The sequence below is a fragment of the Pterocles gutturalis genome, unplaced genomic scaffold (assembly GCF_000699245.1).
Source record: "Pterocles gutturalis isolate BGI_N339 unplaced genomic scaffold, ASM69924v1 scaffold42655, whole genome shotgun sequence".
Classification (NCBI taxonomy): Eukaryota; Metazoa; Chordata; class Aves; order Pterocliformes; family Pteroclidae; genus Pterocles; species Pterocles gutturalis.
The window spans coordinates 42,657-67,525 of record NW_010139817.1 but is presented as its reverse complement, the minus strand read 5'-3'; the positions used below and the strand labels follow the sequence as shown (position 1 = coordinate 67,525).

General features: G+C 38.0%; 1 protein-coding gene across 1 annotated transcript in view; it reads right to left on the bottom strand.

Moving 5' to 3' along the window:
* Nucleotides 1–24,869, bottom strand: part of KCNK2 (potassium channel, subfamily K, member 2) — a 72,042-nt gene that overhangs the window by 5,507 nt on the left and 41,666 nt on the right. The window contains exons 3-5 of the mRNA XM_010083444.1: nucleotides 19,770–19,930; nucleotides 16,318–16,504; nucleotides 7,864–8,003 (exon numbers count right to left, since the gene is read on the bottom strand). Coding sequence (XP_010081746.1) covers nucleotides 7,864–8,003; nucleotides 16,318–16,504; nucleotides 19,770–19,930 — 488 coding nt within the window. The remainder of the gene's footprint in view (nucleotides 1–7,863; nucleotides 8,004–16,317; nucleotides 16,505–19,769; nucleotides 19,931–24,869) is intronic.

The window sequence follows — 24,869 nt, the reverse complement described above, 5'->3', positions numbered from 1 at the left end:
GGGGAAGCGGCCTTCTTTACAGATATTCTTATTGCTCTAGCTGTTCCTTAATACATGATTTCTAACATTTATCCCTAATACATTCTCCAAAGTGTCGCAGCTTCATTTTTCCTCTCCAACGTACTTTTTCTGTTACTTAAAAATAACACAATTAACCTCTCCATTATATGCTACTTAGAGACAAAAATAGAAAGAGCAGGTACATGTCACATTATCCAGGCAGCAGAGGAGAGTACGTAACATTTTGTCTGAGCTTTCAAGAAACTCATCCAGCGTTCACAGAAATTGTTCTCAAAGTCCCATTTAAAAATAAAAATTAAAAAAAATGTAGGTACAGAGAGGGTTGATGGGTTTAACAATGCAGCTTCTGGGTGGGTTGACTCCTTGCATGGGTAGGAGGGTTTGTCTATCTGCCATCTCACTTTCCTGCAGTTCTGGGCAAGCATACGCCACCTCTTCCCACCTGAGCTACTGCTGGCTGCAAATTTATGTTCACTACATCAGTTGTGTCTATTGGTCAGAGAAGACCACAGCGCAGAAGACAAAAATAAAACAAGTTTCACAGACATTTTTTATTGAACCCCAAACATGTGTGTTAAAAGGATTTCATTTATAGTCCAACTAAATAAATTCCCATCTCAATTATCTGACTTTTAGTATTTTTGTAATTATAGCATTATTAATGAGTACCCAACCCCCATCATACATATCTTTAACAGTAAGGGAAAACAGTAGCAAAATGCAAAACAAAAAGACCACAGGCAGTAATGAGATACCTATGCTGAGCCTTCCAGGTGTTTAGCCACAATCTTCTATTCCTTCATTCTGTCAGAAGCTCAGGTCTGTAACAGAGAACACTTCCACACCAGGTCCTTAAGCTAACAGACTTTAATTTCAAAGTGAATGGCACAAATCAAGCAGAAAGTGATCTCTCCTTTGGTTCCCCTGACCAGTATACATGTGCCTCTGTTCTTAAGGCAAATATTAGATGGGAAAAGATTCTGTTTTGTGAAATTGCCATCTTCTGGAGTAATTTTTAAATTACATAGACAGTTGTATTTTTCTAGCCATGGCGGTCAGAAGTGTTTTGGGAGCAATGCTCTCCCACTGGGAACTGGATTATCCAGTCCCGTAATACGAAATCTTTGTGAGTTCATACTGATGAGCAATGATTGTTTGGTTTCACCCACGTAACTTCCATGAGCACATCTGATGCCTTGGTTGAAATAAACCACATTCTCCAACGGGAACACAGAGCACCCATGAATTTTGATTATTTTTTTGTAGAGGAACATCTATGTTGGCAGCTGTGAGAATATGTTTTGTGTAGATGTGACAGAGGGCAGATGCAGAAATGGTCCTTTTGCTCTGTCATGGTCTGAGTCAACAAAATAAAAACAGGTAGCCTACAAAATAATAAAACAACCCCATGTCTACAAAACTAGAACCAGATATACTAATAATAGACACGTTTATTTTGTTTTCCCTCTTTTTTTTTTTTCTCCAGGAAAATGGACACTCGTGTGTTAGGTACCTCCTCAGAACTATTATTGAGTATTGCCCACCAGACACTTCTTTGCACAGAGCTGCATATGTGTGTCTCAATACTGTACACAAACTATCGGCCAGTCCTTCATGCTCTGCTTTATTAATAACTTAAGGATAAAAAAAGATGCTGACATTTTCCTATCAAAATCAGCTGTTCTATTTAGTTGTTTCATCTGCCTCAGAGAGCCATCCAATCCCATTTCCAACCTGATGAGAGTGAATGACATCCACCTGTATTAACCACAAGAAACTATTTAGGTTTACATAAAGCTCTACCAGCTGAGCCTAAGGTGATTCAGGAGAACACCATGTATTCTCTGTCTGCACTATACACCCAATGACTTTGCTTGCAGCCAGAAATAGACATTTTAAGAATTACACTAGAAGCATAATGAAATCCAAGCCACAGGCTGTTGAAAGACCATCTCAACTTTCTCCGACAGGAAAAAGACAATGACTGTTTCATAAATTCCTTTGACTTTTTTTTCTTATGAAGATATACTAAAGAAAACATAAAAAGAGGACTTTTAATTTTGACTTGGTACAGAGTAAGGAATGGCTACTGTAGCTACATGGTCAAGTCCTGGTAAAAATTGTTTAAGTCTTAATTCTACAATGTCAATATCTGGAGTAATATTTGTGTGAAATATTAAAGCTCCACTTTGGCTGTTCAACTCTAGTATTACAACTGCACTCATGCCTTGTAAAGGAAAGTATTCCATAGTTTCTTCAGTCCTTTCATCCAAAACTGCAAAGCAGTTTCCTGACTGTCTCCCACAAATATTTCTCATTCAGTGCTTTCTAGGAACAGGCTTCCACCAAGTCAGTCTGACCTACCCACTGAACCTGTGGATATACAATTGTGAAATATGTTAAATCTGGGGGGTGTTGTTTTTATAAAAGAAAAAGCACAAACAGTGGTCATCTTGAACAGAAGCTGATCCATATCACTTAAAACAATGTGTGATGGATCAGCAATTGTCTCACACCTTTGTAAAAAGCCTCTAACCACCAGGCTGAAGAGTTATTCTTATCACCTTGAATCCTAAGTGCACAGATTTTGTTTCTTAAAACAGTGAGAGCCAGATTAAGAGCCCACCGCCACTGAAAGAACGTCTCCTTCCTTCCCAGTCACACACCTTGACTGAACAGCCTCTGCAGCCTATGTTTGCCTGGCATGCCAATTCAACTCACTACAACCTTGCTAAACTGTTTCTCACTCATTTTTTCATATTTTCATGCATACAGCTTACATTGAGGGTCCGTCCTTGGTGGATATAAGAGCTGGATTTAAGTCTTCTTAAGGCTGGGACCCATATGCTAGATGAGCACCTTTAGCCTGAAGCTAGTAAAATGAAAAGACAACAGATATTACAGGGAGCGCGATAACCTCCATGGCATCATCATGACAAGCCTAAGTCTGTTTTGACAAACATAAGTGACAGTTATGTCACTGTTGCCAAGAAAATTAAAATGAATGATGATTCAGATGAGTCAAATTTGTTTATAAATATCCAGGATAACAACTGCCTCTTTAATTTCCATGAGAAGTGAATGTGCTATTTCTCATGAAATTTTAGGCTGGGTTTTTACAGCTGGATTGATATCGCTCACAGTATGAAAATAATTTGTCCACACTGAACCAATGTCTAACATGTGTCAGTCACCTGGACTCCTGATATTCAGTGAACAGGCTCTTACAGGATGCAATTCATCTCATATGGTAGATGCCTTAAAAAATTCAAATGGATCATGCTAGAAACACTCATTTCCTTCCATGGATTATAAAGGGAATGTAGATGACTAGGTCAGATGTTGATATCTACACTGGGCATGAATCTCATCTTCATTGATTTGAATGGGGTCTGGACTAGAGCTTAACAAAGCTCTGAGGCTCTAGTACTGTGAGGCCAAGAGACACAAACACTTAATTTTAAAAACAGGAATCTGAAATTTGTAGCCTAAGAATGTTAGTTGGGCAGGCATTTTTGCTGGAAACACTGAAATTCAGAAACTGCTGCATACTGAGGTAAAAGAAAAATATTACAAAAAAAAATCCTACTGCAATTTTGTCTTTCAAAGAGACTAAAATCAGAAAGTTTAAAGTGCTCTGAGTAATCAGAGTACAGAGAATAATGAAGAGGAGGGAGTTTAAGGCAAGCTAGTACAGATGAAGCTGAACTTCAGAGACAGATCGCCTACTTAAAATTACAGCACACAGCATGTTCCAGTGACTTTCTGACACTTCATCTATCTTACTGTATGAACTGCTTCCAGCAGATCTATCCTTCTGAAACTCCCACTTCTGTCTCTACTTGTCTTTCACTTCCCCTCCCCGTTTGATGCTTCAAAACTCTCAAGAGTATTTCAGGAGACAAAAGCCAGCTGAGCAACTGACAAGACATTCTGGTTATCTGGATTTTAATATCAAAATACAGCATTATTGCAGATCAGTGCATATATGGTCAGATTTTTTTTGTCTCAGTTCCACTTGCATATGGGAAACTTTCCTGGTAGTATCCTGAAAAAAATAGATGTTTTATTTTGTTGAAACAGTAAAATGCATTATTACTGCAAAGTCTTATGTAAACTGCTTTTAAGAACAGTGCAACTGCATTAAGAAAAATGTGAACAGGTCTATAGATATTAGGTGATATTCATTATCAGCGTGGCCACTTCCTGGAAGATGGAGGTTTCCTTTCACAATATACACCCTCAATATGCGATGATAAACTATTTTTTACTTTAGACTACAGGAAAAGGCAAAAAAGGAGGTTATTATGGCTGCCTATCAACACAGATATCAAATACCCTAGCTGATACATAGTTATGGTTGTTGAGGGGAAGTAAAGAGAAGGGCTCCTCAACACTTGCAGCCCTTCTGTCTTCACCCTGGCCTCTCACACAATCCAGTGGACTTGGCTGCTCTCAGCCCTCAGTTTGAGACAGCTGAAACCAATACAACTGATCACTATTGAATGATCTCCTCCCTCCTGTACCTAAAACATGCTAGGCTACTACTATTTATTTTCATGAAAAGAATGATACAAATCTGACACCAAATCTTGCTTACTTGTACCCATGGTGAGTAAAAAAGTTTCAGGAAGGAAGGTTTTCAGTGCTTGTATTTCCTATGAAGCATATTAAACTGTTTCAGTTTTCCGAGTGCATTAATTATGGTCCTGCAGATTTTATCATAGCCTCTATCTCTCAGTAGATTTCAATACGTAACATTGTTACTAATTTCAAAGGTATAATGAGCTATTTCTCCAAGGACTGACAGCATGTTTCCTTAAAAGACAGTCAAAAAATATGCTTTGAACTAGGATTTTTCCATTGCACTCATTTCTACTATTTGAACTCCAGATAGGTTCCCTCTGCTATAATCTGCACCCACAGAAACTGGAACAGACCATTGTAAATTTAGGTTTAACTGAAAAAACAGACAATAGAAGAAATTCAGCATCTCCTCTGGCTTCTGCTGTCATAGAGGAGACTTGACGACCACATTTCCACTGAACTCACTTCAGCTTCTTCACTCAAATTTTCCTAGGCAGATATTAAAGATGAGCTAAGAGCAGTTTTTATCATAAAATGCTACCTGTGAAGTGAATATTTGTACAACGCTTCTGTTCAAACACAGCCAATCTTATAGCCAAGTGCAATATATTTATATACAACTATCTTCACACAATGTATCATTACGATAGAATACAGAAATAATTTTTCATATTTCCTAAGTGGCACACAACTTGTGCTATGACATAATTCAGGTCTCAAAGTGGTCTCCACAGTTTTTAAAACTGAAGCATTTTTAAACTGCCAGCACATTTTTGTTCTGAATTTTCTCAGACATGCCTGAGCAATGGGTTAAAAAGTGGGGGAAGATTTCAGAACATCAGGGATATGATTAATTGAACAAATGGTACCAGTTACGTTATGTCTGTCTTTAGCCTAAAACACACGAGACACTCGTATACAGCAAAATCCCAAATACATGCATCAGCCAAGAGAATTTGGATATATCTGAAGAATGAGATTTTCCTTTCTGTAGACGAAATGAATATGTTTGTTTAGGCTACAAAGGTGAGAAAGAATGGAAAGATGAAATAGGGCATACATTCCTGGTCCCTGAGAAAAGAAAGTTTGGCATAGCACTGCGCTGCATAACCTAGCAAATGGAGTTTTACTTGACAAAAATAGGCAAATATTTAATTTGTTGAAGGAATCCATCAGTTTGTTCAATTCATGTTTCTTTAAATCTTTTCCAAAGTTACTCTATATTAAAATAGCTTCAGTATAAAATAAAAACAAGACATTATGAAATTTAAATATTCTTAATATATTATCATATTATAATAACGTGGATAATCAGACACTATAAACAAGATTAAACCCTCATTGTGCTGCATACAATTATATAGTCAAGACAGCATCTTATCCAGAGATCTTACTGTCTGGGTAAGAGATAAAAGTGAGATTAAAGATCAGATTAATTCCAGAAAGTAGCATGAAGAACCAAACTGTGTCACCAGTGTCTGAGGAAATGCAGCAAAACCAAGCCTGAACAAGGTATTTTTGCACAGTCCCAAGTCACAGTGCCCCAGTCCTAATACCACATTTTTTCAACAATCCAGAAATAAGTAACCCAGGGAAACTAACTGCAGTTTAAGAAATGCCCCAAGTTGAGAACAGTTAGATACTAGGAGAGTGCCCAGCGGAAACACCACATGTGCTTGGCTCAGCTCTTGCTTTTTCCTAGGGCAGAGGGGAAAATGGGCTAGATCAACCTAATTCTGAAGTTCAAAATAATTAAGAAAAACAATGCAGGTCAATGGCATTTGAAGTGATCTATTAGTTTCCCTGCAGCCAGTGTAAATCATGCAGGTTGTCTGTTAAAGACATCCTCAGTGCTTTTCCAGAAAACAAAACTGTGATCCTGCAAACCATGGAAATTGCAAATGGGAACACTTGTGTGATACCTACTGCTCTCTGTCTGTGGAGGATGCTAGTAAAGCTCGTTGTGTAAGGAAAGTTGTAAATATCCTTTCAAATTTACAGCACAGGGCAAAAGATGATACTCTTTAAATGCAACTGATCAAACAAATGTTGTCCTCTGCTTCAGAGCTAAGTGTTTATGAAACGCCTGGTAGAAGTGTCCTTACAGCAGGCCTGCCAGAATGCTGTCTCTAACTAGAAGGGCTGTGAGCATAGCAAGGGCAACGAAAAAGGGCTGCACCTCCACATGTCTCACAAAGGGGTTTAATCCTGCCCAAGTGCCCTCTGGTCAGGAGGAGACAAGGACCCTGGGGGTCTGTAATGAGTCAAGTATGTAGGGGTAAGCAACCCTTTACAGAAAAGTCTTTGGGAACACAAGGATTGCCAGGACTACATCTGGGCATTGATGCTGTGCCCTACAGCTAGGAAAACAATTTAAAACAACTAAGTAGTAGGCCACTGCACAGTACCCAGTATACTCATTCCATCCAAAAGAAATTAGACTCTTTATATTTGAGTAACACAAATGAACTGATGCGTGCAGAGGAAGTGAAGTTAAATTAGAGGGAAATAATATGTTGCTTAAAACAAATTTATTTATTTCTCTCTCAGACTTCTAATAAAACCTGAACTGTGCTAGCTGAGACCAAAGGAAATTTTATTTATCCTTTAACATTTTCAAAACCATTTTCTTAAATGACAAAATTTGAAGTAAAACATCATAGCACCATTGGAATGATAAATACACATTTATAAGTGAAAATATATTTGAACTGAAAGCAATGCACCTGACTACAAATAACTAGGCATGCCGCTGAAGATATTACGGTAAAATACACATATTTAAATAATTCATTCCAATACCTTGCATAATACAAAACATTCATTCTCTGATCACTATATAATGATCAAAGGTATCTTGAATATAAGTATTTAGTGATCTAGTATTTTTCTTTGCATACCTGCATCCCATATAGAAACAATCACAGCAGAATGACTTTTGCCTCAAAAATTAAGGACTACATTCTACTGCCTAGAATAATCCTTTTAGAGAATTCTTTCCTGTAAGTCAGGTGCAATGATGTATATTCAGTTAATTTAATAATACATAAAATCTAATTTTATATGCAGCCATGTAAAAATCACTGTGTTTGACTAGACTGCTGCAGATTTTGCTGCAGTTCCATCTGCAGCATATACTTCATACATAAACATCTTTGACCTATGCCCTAAGAGCAAAAGCAGCTATAAGCTCACCTGACTTCTAATCAAAGTTTTTTAAAAGTATTATTTCTTCCCCTTTCAGAATGTTCTTACCTCTTCCTTTGTCTTTTTTGATATGACTCTTAGCCAGTCTCCAATCATGCTGAGGACAGCTGCAAAGTAAGCAAGCCCAACAAGGATCCAGAACCACACCACTGGCTTATAGAAATCTAGGTACTCAATATCTGATCCCCCTGAAAAACAATAAAGTTAACAATAAATACTTATAGGTCCAATACCATTTTTAAATTAATCCTAAAAAAAAAAAAAAACCCTGTTATATTTCTTACAACTTCCTCCATTCTCTTACCCATGCAAAAATTCATAGCAAAACGTTTTGTTGAATTTGAATAAATGATATAAATTAATCCACTCTTGAAAATACATGTTGGAGCATGCAGATTTTAGACAATGATTGCTAAACACTCAAAATAATTAACAAATGAACACAAACTGATTCAACTTCTGATATATCATTATTTAAGGTAGAGGTCATTGAGGAGAGCTTAAATGAAAGGATTTCCCACCTGCTCCAAATAACAACACTGTATCAAATTTTAAGTATTGCTCTGGAATATGTAATGTGTTCATCTCCCAAGAAATCTGATTTTGCAAGGACTTTGAAGCACATCTCCATACTTACCTGAATCCTTTGGCCCTAGTAAAGAAGAATATCACCTGCATTAACAAGCATCCCTGTTGGGTATGCAAACTTTATCATCCCCATTTCGCAGAGGAGGAAACCAGAGTGCAGGGACTTGAGCTGAACTGATCATACTCAAAAAAAAGGTGGATAAAATAGCTGTCAGCTGAAGAAAGCTTTTTCAAATCCCACTGCTATAAGCACCAGCCACCTCCTTCCTTCCAGTGTTAAAGTAAAAAAGGATAAATTTCAGAGACGTCTGTAATGGAGCTTTCAGGTACAATACAGCTACCGCAAACAGATGCCTGATCTCCACGCACACAAAGTTACGTTCATCCAGAGCTTTCAACAACACAAAGTAACTCACATTTCACATCTTGCAGTATAATAAAAAAGAAGCCTTAAACTTGCAATTCATCTGTGTTATGACAAATAAAATCAGGCTCCTAGTCTGGGTTGCTGCAACTAGAAGTTTAATGTGCATATCTGCCCTTAACTGAAGAGACTCCAGGGTAAAACATTTTCAGGCACATTAAAGTAGTCTGTAGCAGTACACAATATCTCTTTTTACGTACTTGCATCCTGTATAAGAAAACAGTCAAAGGAAAATTGGCCCAAAATATCAAGCACCATGTTACAGTAACACCATTAACTCTCATGAAGAGTAATAGTTTTTTTCCTAACTGTTATTATCTAATCAGCACAGAGATTACATGCGGATAAATAATTCTACTGATGGTTATCTTTGTATGGAAGCCCTCATAGACAGAAATGTTGTTCTCATGTCCATGAGCCTTTTCATCAATAAAAACAGTTGAGCTATAGGGGTTTACTCAACTGCACAAGAGATGAATCCACATTGCAAAAATGGAAATGCCTCAACACCTGCACAGCCACAACTAAGGCAGAAGACAAGGCTCTGTCTGGAACAGAAGACGGCCAACCAAAGGGTTGAGTTTTTCACATCCCAAGACAAAGTATCAGAAATAAAGCAATTTGTTCACATCATCCAGCTCATATCAATCCAGTAAAACAGGATTTTAGGGATTATTTGCCCAAAATTTGTTGTCATTCAAAAAACGTTTGATTACCACCATGTGTTTGCTCTACCAGGAGCTAGTAATGAACCACACTTGGTGGTTCACCTTCTTCTTCAGCTGTTCATACAATGCACAGGAAATTATGATATAAAACATCTACTCAGCTGATTTCTAATTTTTGCTGTGTAAAGTTTATAAACTGGAACCTAACTCTGCCAGTCTGCAGGGAGTACTGCCTTCACAGTTTATACCCAATTTGTTCACAGCAAGGTTAAATACCAGGGCAGGAGTTAGGACACACTCATTTTCAATCAAGAGTTTTCTTTACTGTCTGGCCAGGAGATGGCTCCACCTAGCCATGCCCAAAGGAGCTCGGCTCTCCTAAAGTTAGAAAGGGTCAGTCAACAACCCTCTATGAGAAGGCTTAACAACTACAATCTATATTAGCTCTTGAGTTTATGAATTTCAAGGACTTCTCGGGTGAGATCTCGATTTAGTAAAATAGCAGCAAGGGAGAGACATACCTAAGGATGTTTGTCCTGAGATAACCACTGTCTCCTGTGACTACTGGAGGCATTAGCAGATGTGCTTAAACATCATGGGATGCTGTGCTATAATGCAGTTACCTGGGAATATCATTAAAAAGGATTGCACTGGTAGGAAAACATTATCAAAGTCAACTAGATTTAAAGTGAACGGAATTAATCAGCTACTGATTTATAATTCACATAAATGGGTATGAATGTGTTTGGGTATGACTATGTATAGTTAAATGTATTTTGACTGAAATATGTAAGATAATTCATCTAATGATTTTTCATCTCATGATTTTAATGGTAACATTGTAAAAAGCACATCAACATGATACATGTACATGGATTTTTCATAGCATAATTTTTACTTGATAATGCTATCATCTTCCTTTTGCAAAGCATATTTTTTACAGCCCATTAGGAAGCAAAACGCTGAGAAGCAAGAAGCTGAATTTTGTTGTTTGACAAAAACAATTTCACAGGCCAAGGGATGAAACTTTTTTCCAGTCACAACAGGAACAAAAGTTCCAACAACCATAAAGAAGAATTATATCTCAACTGCAATGTGCTTACTCTTTAACTAGAAGTCTCAATGCCATTATCTTTTTTTTACCAGGAGGAGCCACAGTTTGTTGCTGAGATGTTTTGTGGTAAAGATTTGATCCAAAGTCCCTTGAAATCTATGAGAAATCAAAGAGTTTTCCCATCCACCTTCACCACAGGCTACGGTATTGCTGCTGCCACCATTCTTACATCTGCCAAACGACCTTTAAATGATTCGGGGTTTTCAACACTTTGGAAGGTGTAGGCTGTTTTATGGCCCAAACATACTCCCTACTGAGGTGAAAAGCTTTAGGGAAGGATGGCATTAGAGAAGATTTCAGGGGTGCATTAGGGCAGATTCTGTTTACCAAGTAAGGGAACAGGCTTTAAATATATATATTTTATTTAATTAAAAAAATACATTTTAAGTAAATAGTTTTCTTTACTGTTGCCACTCTTTTCCCCATTCTTTGTACAGCTGACTCAAAACAGAAACATGCAATTACTTCTGTAAAGTTGTCTAGTTTTGTTTGCATTTTTGCTTCATTAATTCTTAATTCCGTACCAATACAAACTTCTGAGGTATTCAAAAGGTGGCCTTTCAAACCAGAAAGTATCTATTATTTTTCATCAGCAGTATTCCGGGTATAGAAATGGGATTAAATCCAAACCCAATTTTAATTGCAGAATGACAAGCAGCTATCTATCATCCTTGCTGTGACAAACGTGGCCAAGAGGATAAATCCAGAAACATCATTTGTCCCACTCCAAAGAAATGTGGAGGCTCAGCCCTACAGCTAGAAAGGAATTACCTCTGAGGACTGCAGAAGGGGACAGAGAAATGCTGACTTATGCAGAGACGTGGAAAAGCAGCATGCTTGGGACAAGATAACATTGTACTGTCTGCGAGAGAGAATGTAAGTAGGCTGTACGAGTTACTTGATGCCACTCAGTGGAAAATGGAAAGCTACTTCAGAGTATAAAGCACAGCTATAAAACACTCCTTACACACTGTCCTATACAGAAATTAAGCAAGACATGGCACAGTGACTTAAGCTTAAAGCAGACTGTGTGGTTCACTCTAGACAGCCCCTATTACAGACATGAAGTCCTGAGGTGGCAAAGAGCCAAATGCCAAAAAAAGACAAAACCTGTGGGAGAGCAAGCAGCTCATACAGGATGCTCAACACGTGTCTCTTGCTCAGCATGACAGCAATTTCTTTCTGTAGATGTCTTTCTGCCAGGTAAATAATATCACACAGAAAGAGCGGATCATCTGGACTTCTGTGACCACCAGGTGAAGCGTTCCAGTTCAGTGACATTAAACAAGATTAAAATATCTCAGTACTCTACAAACTGTGTTTCAGGCCAAGCAATACAGTGCAGACCCAGGTATCTGTATTACAGTGGCAATACACCAAATTCAATTACAGACCAAAACAGTCAAGAAGCAATGAGCTAAAAATCAGAGCTCAAACAAGAAAAACAAAACCAAAGGAACCCCAACATGTAGAATACATTTTTAAATTGGAGATTTGCAAAATTCTGTGATCTGTCGAATTGGACTGATTACAGCTTAACCTTATAATATTATTATGGCCTGCTATAAAACAGACTGCTGATGTCCTACTTATATTCCTGACCTCCACTTAATTCAGTCAAGTTTTGGACATCTAATCTAATTTAGATTTGAAACTTGTTAGATTAACTCCTTTAGAAATACTTGACTATACCTTCCAATCTGTTAAAGGATTTATCTGCAGATATGAACAATACATTGTCGTGTTATACATATATATACACATATACCTCAGTGCTAACTTTAGTAACCCAATAATAACTTGTTATACATGAAAAATGACACATTTGACAAAGAGTTCTTACTTTTCTCTTTCATAGAATATCCATAATATCAGCTCAATTATCTTCTGTTGTAGTAAAGTCAATGGTTTCTCTTGAAAACAAGAGAAGGGATATCTGACTGTCTTGATTTTCATAAAACAGTGTAGGCTGTAGTTCAGTTTGTTTCTTCTATTTTCGTGAAAAGTTACAACAGTAAACTTTCTTCAACTACCAAAAAAAAATAGTTATTTCCCGACAAAAAAAAAAAAAATTCAAAACCCTTCAAAATTATTAAAAAAGCTTTCACAAGACTGAGAAATGTTAAGTTTGGGGTTTTTGAATGCTGCTCTTACATTTTCTTGAACACGCAGTAACAGGGCTCTTCAGCTTTTCCCTCCTTGCATGCACCTTGAGTGATCAGTCTTTTATGTTTGCCTAAGGCTTCTCTTCCTGGTGGAAACCGCATCTGAAATTTCTACAGGCTCCAAATAGCAATGTAGATTCTGAGTACAAAAGGGGATGTTTTGGCATTCTAGTTCCTGGGAACAGGGTACTTTTCCTCCAGTACAATGAGAAGAAACTTGTAGACAAATTCTGGAGAACTCCACAAGAATTTCTAATACGACAACCTGCAGTACAGCCTTGAAAACTGTTGTGTTCCTGAATCCCAAGTTCTTCCATTTGGCTCCCTTTTGGTACAGCTACTCAGAAACACTGTCCTTTACCTCCTAAAAGTTCTTCAGGGCTTCTCTTCAACTTTTAACTCCAGTGGTGCCAGAACCAGCAAGTTCCGTATTTGTGAAAACTGACAGATATTGTAAGAAATCTTTATTTTTATCCAAATACATGTTATCACAAACATCATGGTTGTTGTCATGGCTTGAAAACTTGTTTTTCCTCTGGCATGGAAGTCCCTCCCCTCCCCCCCCCAAAAAAAAAGTCAGAATATTTGGGGGTTTTCCAATATTTAGGAAATTTGGATTTTTGAGGGAACTTTATTATGCAAAACTGACACACAATCATGAAATATCCCATGGAGCTTCAATATGCTACAAGAATTGCCAATATTATTTTTACTGGTAAAAGAGTTCACTTCAGTATAATTGCAAATTAGAGTACCACTGGCCACCACACCGCTTTAGATTTGACTATAACTCTGAGTGGAAGAAAATCACTTTCACTCTAAGTATTATTTAAGAAACACGCCTTTCTGGCCAGGAAAAAAAAAATCTGAAAAAGGGAATCAATTAACGCCAGCATGAGGTTTTTTGCAAATGCATTGTCATCTAAGCACTAAATGGACTGAAGTGGCACTCTACTTGCTGCTTGCCTCAGCATAACAAACCACAGGCAAAAAGACCATGGTCTAGCGACTCAACAATTTTAGATGTAATATTTATATTCTATTACAACAACCTCTCCTATAGCCTCATACAGCATTACATCCCTTAAAGCCACATGCTTGTTTTGCCTCTGTTTATGGCACTAAGGTTTCCTAAAATTTCAGGAAGAAGTTTTCTAGATAAAGTCTACCACAAAATACCAATAGCATTTAGTGTCTGCATGGTAGTTATGACTTACCTAAAAGAAAAACAAGCAAAACAAAAAAATCAAAAATACAGCTTAACTGATTTCTTAGCATATTCTGCATACTCTGTAAAAAACTAATATGGAGACCTAGCCCTTAAGAAAAATTTTATCAGCTCTACTGAGAGCTTGCAATGTCAGTTTTCTTAAACTAGCTCAGCATTTATGCACACCAATGACTGTAAGCTTCCGCACTGCAAAGAACAGTCAAATAATAGCTTGCCTATTTTTTGGAATTTTTATTTAACTAGACAATTATGTACTAGAATGACAAGAAAACAAATAGTACATTTTGAGAAATTCTTCATCTTCCATAAACTGAGTACATTAGTCCACACAAAGATGAGATTTTCAATTTCATCTCTGACAAAATACAGTCTAGTGGCAATGTTAACCTCTCAGTTAGGTTGGAGATAGTAATCTAACCCTGTTCTCTTGAGCATCATCTCTGCAAGTACAAATCCAGTTCCCACACACTGAATCTCTAAGTCAATAACACATTACAGTACAAATACAAGTCTTGTGCACATTACTCAAAGAAAATAGAAAACATTCATGACATTTTGACATCACGCATTTACAGTGGAACTTTCAACTAAAAAAATATATATATATGAAGTGAACCATAAAAGGCCATAAGCTATAGAACAATATAATTCAAGGACATTCTGTAGAAAGAGAGAGTGTTTCCTGGTAAAATTAAAAAACAGACATGATGTAGGAACAAATTATGATATCAAGTGGTCTACAAATAGAAAAACCTGCGGAAATTTATAATGAGAGTAATGATGAACGTACTCAGTGTTCCAGCTAGAGCCAAGTGGGACATTTCATATAATGCCTTACAGTAAATATAACCAAGCCTTTATACACTACAATTTTTATTCTCTGACATACACATACCCCTCAGGAAGAAAAGTTTCCAAGCCAGGAGTCTGGGTGTTTTAGAAAGGGAAAATTTTTTATTTGGTGCTAGTTAGAATCTGACCAGAATCACATATTTCTGAAGACAAAATGGAAATAACATAAAAACAGAAAACGAAAAGGGTGAAATAACTGAGACACATTCAAAAGAAACATGAAAACATCACAAAAAACTGTGAAAGTCCAAGTGAATTTCATTTGCTATTTTACAGTACGGTTCTATAATTTATAAGAAACTTTGGCAACTTCTCCTGTGACCGCCTGCCATCAAGGCAAACTTCAAGCAGGCCTGCAAGTCACTAGGAGGAGGTACTCAAGCCAAGACCTTCACCTTGGTGCACCTGTACTCATGATGCAACAGCTGTGGCTATGGATGGGAGCCCACACCACGTGGACATCTACTTTCCTCCATCAGATCACTGGCAGCAGCCCAGCATTCCTGTCCTTCTCAACCACCCCTGCCTTGCACAGAGTTCAGAGGTGGGAGGGAGGCATCTCATCAAAGAGAGTGGTGATGGTGCTGCATCAGGAGAAGCATGAGATCAGGCTGAAGAAAGCAAGTCTCAGGCTCAGAGCACAAAGCTCTGAATTTCTAATCCTCACCTCAATGTATCACTGATTGGATCAACACTTTCTCAACACAGACAACATACTCCATCCTACTCTGAGAAGTGGTCTAACACCTTTTCAAGAAAAAAAGTTGACACAGAGAACTGTCTCAAGCTTTTTTTTATCTCAGTTTGCCGAAGTTATTTGTAACCAATCCCATCTGGGTGAACAGAACCCTGGAAGTTAGACACATCATCTATGGGTTGCGCTAAATGCTCTCCTTACATCATAAAAAACACATGGACAAATGCGTACATAGCAAACCAAACAAAGCACAGCAATAGGATAGAGCAGCAACAGAGACATCTCAGTGGCAGAAACAGAGCTCTGGAACAACACTCTGAAAGCAAGAGTTGCACACAAAAACTATGTCATATAAGTTCACAGGGTGAGACATTTTAACTGACTCCAGACGAAATAGGAAAAAATATTCAGATGAAAAATACTGTATTAATTCTTGCACTTTTTTCAATCTGCACAAGCCAAAAAAAAAAAAAACCTACATAAAAATTAAGTAAAGCACCTTTTAACAATACAGGAGAGGAGAAAATGAAGTATGCAGAGACAGAGACCATGCATTTTATTGTCCCACCCCCTGTCTCTAGCCTGCTACATGATCCAGGATGGGGGCAGGCCCCCCTTCACATGCACTGACAAAATAATAATAAAGCGTGAAACTGGTAGAGAGGCACCACAACAGAGATGTGTCTGTTCCAAAATAATACAAAAATGCAGGACATATATTACTGTGCAAAACACGAGATAAAGAATTATGAGAAAATCTTACCTGCAACATAGTCACCAAATCCAATGGTAGTTAAAGTGATAACCACAAAATAAATTGCATCTAGTGTGCTCCAGCCTTCTATGTGCTTGAATATAACTGCAGGAAGAGCAACAAACAGCACGCAGCCAAACAGTATGAATATTATTGTTGAAATTATGCGAATCTTTGTCTGACTCACATTCCATTTCTGGAAAGGGAAGGGGAAAGAGAGGAAACCCATCGTTAATAAAACTGTACCACTGTACATAAGCACCTATCCCCCACAGCCAGCACTACATTGCTCAAGAGGACAAGCCATTACAATTCTCAAACAAGAAAATTAAAGCAGGGTTTTATTTTGAAAGGGTTTTCAAAACAAGCGCAACTATCCTAGGAAACATTTGCCCATAGGAAATGCAGTGCAGGGCTGGACTCTTCATTGTGGCCAGGTTTGTCATCTGGGTGAGTGGCATGTGTAACATTAATTAATATTAAAAGCTGCTCATGCTAAAGTTTTGAGTTGTTGGGTCTAAATATTTTAGTCAGCTTCATGTACTGCTTGCACCTGCAATGTCTCTACTTTTTTGCATACACAAATAAGTGAATAAAAATCATTAATTTTAACCATAGAGCTCTCTCTAATCAAGTAACTGGCTAAACAGAACCACAGAAAATTGAGCTGGGAGGAATATGACGACGTCACCCCTCCCAAACCCGCCCCAACACAGAACCGTCCCCAGCTAAGCCACTGCAGATGCATTGCTGGCCAGGCAATGTGTGGAGCAGGCTGAACTGCTCTCAACAGAAAGTTTTCCTAATGCTTAACTTGTATTTCATCTGTTTCAGTTTAACTCTGCTATTTATGGTCTTACCCAAGGCAAACAGAGAAACTGCTACTTTGTTCTTTCCACCAAACTTTTACAGGTGTTTCAGTCATATATTCTTTAGACCAATAAATGAATTTCTTTCAGCCTTTCTCCACCCATCCATTCCTGGGGCTGGAACCAGTGGGTAACAAACTAATCCACACTTCTTTAGGTGTTGTACTCAAAATGAGATGTTAAAAAGCCTCACTAAATAGGGTTGAAGGATCCTTTCGTATGCTTTGCTTATTTATTTACACAATTTATACTTGTGGACAGGGTCTGTGTAGTGAGGTTTTGGTAGCAGGGTGAGGGGCTACAGGGGTGGCTCCTGTGAGGAGCTGCTGGGAGCTTCCTCGGCTCCACGCCAGACCCACCACTAGCCAAGGCCAAGCCCATCAGTGATGGTGGATCCACCTCTGTGGTAACATAGTTAAGAGGAGGAAACAACCTGCTGGGACCTGCAGCGGAGGGAGGAGAATTCTAATTCTGTCCTCCAACTTGTGGTTCTCTCCCCAGCTTGAGATAATCTGTAGATTTAATGAACCAAGTCCCTTATCTGTTGTGTAAGCTATTAATGATTTTTTTTTTAACTGTACCAAAGCTAGAACAGATCACTTCCAAGTCCCATTTGACATGCCCTGCCAATTTGACATTTTTCTTCTCAGTACAGTTTTCCATCCATCCAAAGCATGTTGGTTCAACTTAAGGGAAGCAAGTGATTGCACAAAACCAGAAACTTGCACAAAAGGAGAACAAAAATGAAATCAGACTGTTCACAATACGTGGAGTCTTGTACTTAAGTTTAGTGCCAATGGAAACTATGTTTTACAGCCAGCATGACCAAGGCCCAGCTTTTGTAACCCAGATCACACTAGTAGCTTGGGTGATGGCAACATGAAATTCCCTGCTGATCCATCAGTGTCTCTCAGTTCTTTTGGAGAACTAATAAACAGAACAAGGGAGTGTTCCAGACTGCAACATACAGATCAGTGTTTTCATTCAGAGACTGCCAGAAGGGGGCAAGGTGCTGCTTTTGATGTTGGGGCATTCTTGTAGCGATATATCCATTACAAAAAAAGGAAAACCATTATCCCTATAACCAACAGGCTAAGAGACAGAAATTGGTCTCAAGCCTTTCATAGTTTTAAGCCAAAAATAACAATCAGTGATAAAAAAACCAGAAAGGATAAAAACAAAATGTTCTTATGGAATGCTTTTGCTTTTTTTAGGCAAATCTCAATGGAAATGCATGTTACTCACCAGTAACTTGTCTGGACTTGAACTGATGTTTCAAAGTCAAAAATACCATCCTCTCTTAAAAAGCTTTCAACCTTGTATTTATATATTGCATAAGGCTTCTCAGCACAGCCCTGGCTTGCTTTGCTTCAAAAATAAAGCCATGGCAGACCCTTCCTATATAGAAAACAAGTGTCCTGCATGCAAGATTAGAGCTTGTTGCAGAAAAACAATCCTGCTAACACTTGCAGTGCTGATGCAAACAGCTACAAAGTTGGGCTGCCTTACTAAGTATTCACTGGATACGACATATTCTACATATCGAAAGACAAATAGCATTTCATGCATGTTTTGAAGGCTAGGTAACAGTTAAATCTACAACATTTTATTAACGGTTAGTAAAACACCTAAGTAATTAATTTTATTAAATTTTATTATGCCATTTATTCTACGCTTCAAAAATCTCAGTAAATACATTTTAATAACTGCATTAGTAAAATACAACCTTAACAAACTTTTCTGTGTATGAAACAGAGACTAAGTTCCTCTGCTAGAATTCAAAGCTTTGGTTGTTAAGAACTGGCTATGGCTAAACTTAATATCTGCACAAGCTTCTGGTCTGTTTGACAGGTTTCTTCCTCCACTGAAGCTGTGCCCCTTTGGATGAATAATCAAAGATCAGCAGACAAAGCAAAAAAGGGCATGAACCTCTAGGCTATGCTAAGCAGTTCAGAAAAAGAGACTGAAAATACTTTAAATGGTAGAACATTCAACACCCTAGTGAGGAGACCACAAAGAGGAGTCTAACGTCAGGGAAGCACCAACAGGCTCTCTACCATTTAGGCTGCTCTGCTTCTGTGAATGCCAAAAACTTTAGTCACCTACAGACCTGTAAATCTGGTAATGTAGATGCCTACAGACTATAAGCATCTCCTCTGGTACGATGGCATCTGAGTAGAGATTTTAAGACTTGTGATTTAGGCTCGGACACCAAAGGTCTTATCAGCTCAAAGCAGCAGCAGTCCACTCTTCCATCCCTGAGTCAGTGATTTCCTGCCACAATCTATATGACAACTTTTAAAGGTAAACATCACAGCAGGCTTAAGAGTATAAGGGCAAAGCAAAAATAAAATGGTTTGTATCTTGTTCCTCTTCCCAGCCATAATTATTGTAGAAAATGTTGGGCTTCATCCAATTCTCAATTAACAATGTTCAGTAACATATTCCGACTTCGCAAAGTTCTTCCTACCTTTTGCAAGACATCTGGTTACAATGATGAGCTATACCCTGTCTTTCAGACTTTTCATTTCACTTGTTAACTTCAGAACAATGAGCAGCATGAAGAACAAACAAGGCAGGCAGCATACTCACAACAAAGGTATCCTCTACTTTGGCAATTCCTTTTCCAAAGATTGTCCCTAGTTGATCTCCAACACCAGCCAACAGAAAACCAAACAGAGGAATTCCCAATAAGGCATAGATGATACAGAATATCTTTCCACCTTGTGTGCGTGGGGAGATGTTTCCAAAGCCTAAATTACAAACAGCTTGAGATGATTAAGAAGTCACATATATTACATTACACATTTTCAAAGGACAATTAGCAAACAGGTCCTACCAGGTTAAGCATATGACATAGCAAACTTCGTGAAAAATCTAATGAAAGTGCAGGTCATATAATCCTCTTTAAACTAAAATCAAACCGCCAAATTTTATGTTTAAATTATTTACAGTGGAGAAGAAAAACTCTCCCATTAGAGAAATTTTTTTTGTTTGTTTGTTTAAATGACAGCTTTACTCATCTGCTACATGCAGTTAATAACAATTGGTTAAGATATGCCTTAGCCTCTGCTACCTGCAAATGTCTATTACTGGACTTGTAATTGGCAGGCTGCAGTACTTTTAAACAAGTTACAATTTTCCTTCAGGTATGCTGTGCTTCAAAATGAAGCAGCCTGAAAAAAAAGCCACTTGGATGAGCAAAGCAGGGATTTCTAGAATAAACAGGACTCCCTTGAGTCTTCATTATTAAAGGCTTTGGTTCTTCCAGTGTTGCAAACAAAGCTTAGAGAAACAGTTTACAGTTCACGGCTCTGTCCCTTTGAAAGTGGAAATTATTTTGTCTTCACTGGCTTGCGTAAAAGAGCACCCTGATATGCCCGTGATAGCTTAATTGATGCTGCTCCTCTTAAAACAGAGAAACTGGAATATGAAGAGCACAGTCCCTAGCACCTGCAGAACACCCCCAGATGCATCTTCCAGAACTGGTATTTTAATGATTTGTCCAAGGTTGCCTTGAAAGAACCCTACAGACAAGCTAAATGAGCACCAGTCCTCAGTTTTAATTCAAAAGCTTTTGTCCTCCAAAGGATCACTCAGTCTTTTGGGGGGCAGTGGGGCAGCTGTAGTAATACCCCCGCATTTTTGACATTGTTTCACTTTTCAGCACAATGTGCACTTTGAAGGAAAAAGACTTACTTTGGCCAGGGGGGCAAAAAGGACTTTTATCAGAAAAGGGCTTATTTTCCATGGAGAAATTAAACAAAAGCCTTTTTTAAAGTTACTTTTTTGTTAGGAAAAAAAATAACTTGTAAATAAAAAGCAAAATACTTTAGCAAGTAATTGAGAAACTTTTCTCAGTATCTTAAATATTAAAAGAGATACTTTTCATACACACAAAAATCATTAAATGAAAATCCGATTTTCATGTGAAAAAGCTGATAGACAAATTTTATCAGCTCTATTGAGAACTTGCAATGTCAGTTTTCTTTTTAAAATAGTTTAGTATTTATGCACAATGTCAGCTTCCACAACACAAAGCACATTTAATGAATAGCTTACCTATTTATCTGAATTTTTATTTAACTACTTTAAGCATGTTGCTTTAGCATAAATGTAGATTTTGTAAAATGTATTATCTTAATTTTTTATTCTGTTCTCACATAGGTAAGCTACACCAAAGCTGTGTCAAAACTACTTTTTTCTTACAGTACACAGGGGACAAAGCTGCCCCTCACTCAACTTTATTAAAGAAAAAGTAATTCACATTGGGAATGTATTTTACTCCTAGATATTTTGCCCTAACATCTGTTACCAGATAGTAATTGTGCAAACAATAAATGCAATGTTGATACAGTTCGCTTAGACAAAAAGAAAAGTTGAAAGTTCATATTTTCCCAAAATCATGACTTATAAACCCTGTCAAAGTAAAAATAAAGGATAAAAATTACAGGAAACATCAATTACAGGTCATGGAGTCCTCCAACTTCGTAAGTTCTCCCTGCACTAATACAATAAAAAAGTCTGACTCAGGCAAGTGGAATAAAGTTACAGCACCTTTAGTCCAACCCAGTACCCTTCCCTAACCCAGAGCCAGGATTAAAATTACTGATTACTATAATTCAGGAAATTTCAGGTCCACTGAGTTCACTTTGTCCCTTCACGCACCAAGCAGAAAAGACCCTTGAGTTTTAAAATCAAATTAGCTCATCACCAACCAAAAAGGGACAAACAGATACAAGCTACTCTGTTTTCATAAGTGTTCCTGTTTATGCATCAACAGGAGCTTGAATAGTTGCCAGGGTGTAATTCCTGCAGGGACTTAATGCAACTGAGAATCAGTGGTCTGGATACACCAGATATCCAAAACTCGTACTAAGGGATTTAGAAATCGTTCTCCCTTTTTCAGTTTAAGAAGTGGGTTCATTTGCTCTACAAACATGGTGTCTCATAATGGTTACAAAATACCAGCCCAGGGCAGCACATGAAGCTAACCAAGTAAAGCTGCCTGCTTGGAATAAAGAAAACTGGCATTTTCCGTGCATCTCACAGCTATTACAGAGACAACTGCTGCTGCAGCATACTTCTCATCTGCTGCTAATCAGTATGAGAACAAGAAGTTCACATTCAGCTCTGTGTACTCTCCCTACATCAGTCATGTCTTGCTCAAGCAAAGGATGGTACCGCACTTGCACACTCAGGAGTTCTTGCTTTTCATCCTGAAAAATGACAAATGCTTTTCTTCCATAAATGACAAAGTCTTGTATTAATTATAGTTTTTAAAAAAATCTCATGCATTACTGGACAAAACAATACTCCAACAGGTAGTAGTTTATCGCTGTCCAGATGCTCACTGCACACAGTACAAACCATGGCGCTCTCATGATGGGACATGTACTTTAGTGAACTGATCTACCAAGGGGTTTCCATCACACATTAATCATGTTTCCTACAGTGTCATCTTTCATAACAGTCTGCTGCTGTACACCACAGCCTACTTCACGAGTTATACACATTGTTGTTACATCCTACTCTTGGTTTTCCAGTGAAAAGCTAATCCATCATTTATGCAATGGGAGAGAAAATGTATTTATATTTCATATGGTTGATGTAACTCCTTAGGGTTTTGTCTCAGAAAAGTATTATTCCTTTCTTTAAAGAAAAAAAAATCAGAAGAATCCTGCTGCTAGGTAAAACCAAAGGAAAACTTAATTTCAGGCACTGTGTTTGGAGAGGAACACACAGCCACGGGAAGCCACCACACATCCCTACCACACAGCCGTTCTCCACACACAGTTTTTTTTGCAGCAGCTCCCTGGCATGGCATTGTCACTTCAGAGCTTCCACTTCTGCTCCAGAGGCTGGCATAAAATCTGTCCACAGCCGCCTTGCTCACTGAGAAACCTTGGGGAATCAGCCATACCACACCATCCTCTCTGCTGCCCCTTCCCTGTCTCCGAAGGAGATGAGGGATGGCCCACGCGGATCATCCAGACAGCCTCAGCACCTCTGGTACCCTCCACACCTTCAGGCACATGCAGTTTTCCTCTTCCTCCAGTTATATTAAATGAATAGTTCCTAGAACCAGTTGGTTCCCCATTACAACCAATACGCTTGTTTCTCAACATGGAAAATAGCTAAGCACTGGATTTAAACTTGTTAAATTTATTGGAAAGTTTCCTCAAAGAGCTTCTAACCAACACTGTCTGCAATGAACAGGATGGAGTAAAAAATTTATCTTGCAGAATGGGATCAGTTTCACTGAAGATGTCAGCACCACTTTCAGACTGTCCACCCCCAAAGCACCCCCTCACTTCACTTCCACAACCAGGAGCACGATTTGCCTCCTAGTTTCACCAAATCCCTTTCATGTCCTGCTAAATGCTTAGCACGCCTTTAATGCCCGAAGGACTTTGTGCATTTAGAATATGTTGTCTCTGACAAGAGGCTGTGGACAAGAAATGCATTTTAGAAGGAGCTTCCAGTAACCCCTGAGTGAATTAAGAATAAAAGGCCATCGTAAATAGATTGTAACTAAATGTTTCGTTCAACAAGATAACATATTCCATGGTTTCAGCACCAAAGCCTTTTCAGCCTCCAAGATCCAAATCAGGTTCCAGGGGAACCTCAGTCCTTTTGGTTGGCTATAGAGAGAAACGCAATAGTACACTAAATTAGAGAAAAAAAAAAACCAAAAAAACAAGAGACTTTATAGGAATTATTTTTTATACCCCTTTTTTGGACATATTTGTTTGAGGATGGAAGTGTCTAACTTCTCCATCTGAAATAGGTTTTCTATTAAGTAGAAATTAGAGCTTTGATAACTACAAATATAAAATTGCTTTTGAGCAAAACAATGCTTGAAGTTTCATTTTCTAGTTGGGTTCTCCACTGCCCCCCTCCCAATAAACCATTGGTTATATTGCAAATATGGAAAATTTTGAAATGATAGAAATTCTCATACAATTGACAAGACACTTATTCAGACGAGACATGAGACAGTCTTTGCACTCAAACCTTCACAAAACTCAAGATTGGCATTTTTTTTTTAATTTGTTTTAATTAGAGAAAAAGATCCCTTTGCTTTCTTGTTAACTGGCATCCCAGTCTTTCAGAAAGCTCTCTTAGATCCACATTTTCAAAGTGGAGTTAAAAGAACAGAGACTCCAAATTAATATATTTTCACAGAAAATTCCTAGACAAAGCAGGGCATCTACTGAAACTGGCTGCAAGTATTTCTCATGTGAGAGATTACAGGTGCTTTTGAGAGTTCTAGGACTAGATTTTACTTGCAAAATTTACTGGAAAACAGTGTCATCACTTATGAATCATTTATATCAAATAGCTCAAGTGGGATGGAAGGGTCTGGCAAAGGTTTGAAACGTTTTCTTTCCAAACAAGAAAACGTAAATTCAAATACCAGTAAATGTTTTCTCGCTGTTTTTGACATACCTCAGATTACACAAGACATTGTTCATCAGGTGGCAAACAAAGTGAAAATTATACAGAAATAATGTCATATATTTTGAGATATGAGAAACTACTCTCAGCTTGTAGGTTTGGATATGTGGGCAACTGATGAAACATTAAATTGATTAACATGCACACCCTTAATTACATGAAAATGGATTACAGAAACTTGATACTGAGAAGACTGCATAGACTCAGAGGAAAGGCTGAGCTCCTGGCTGC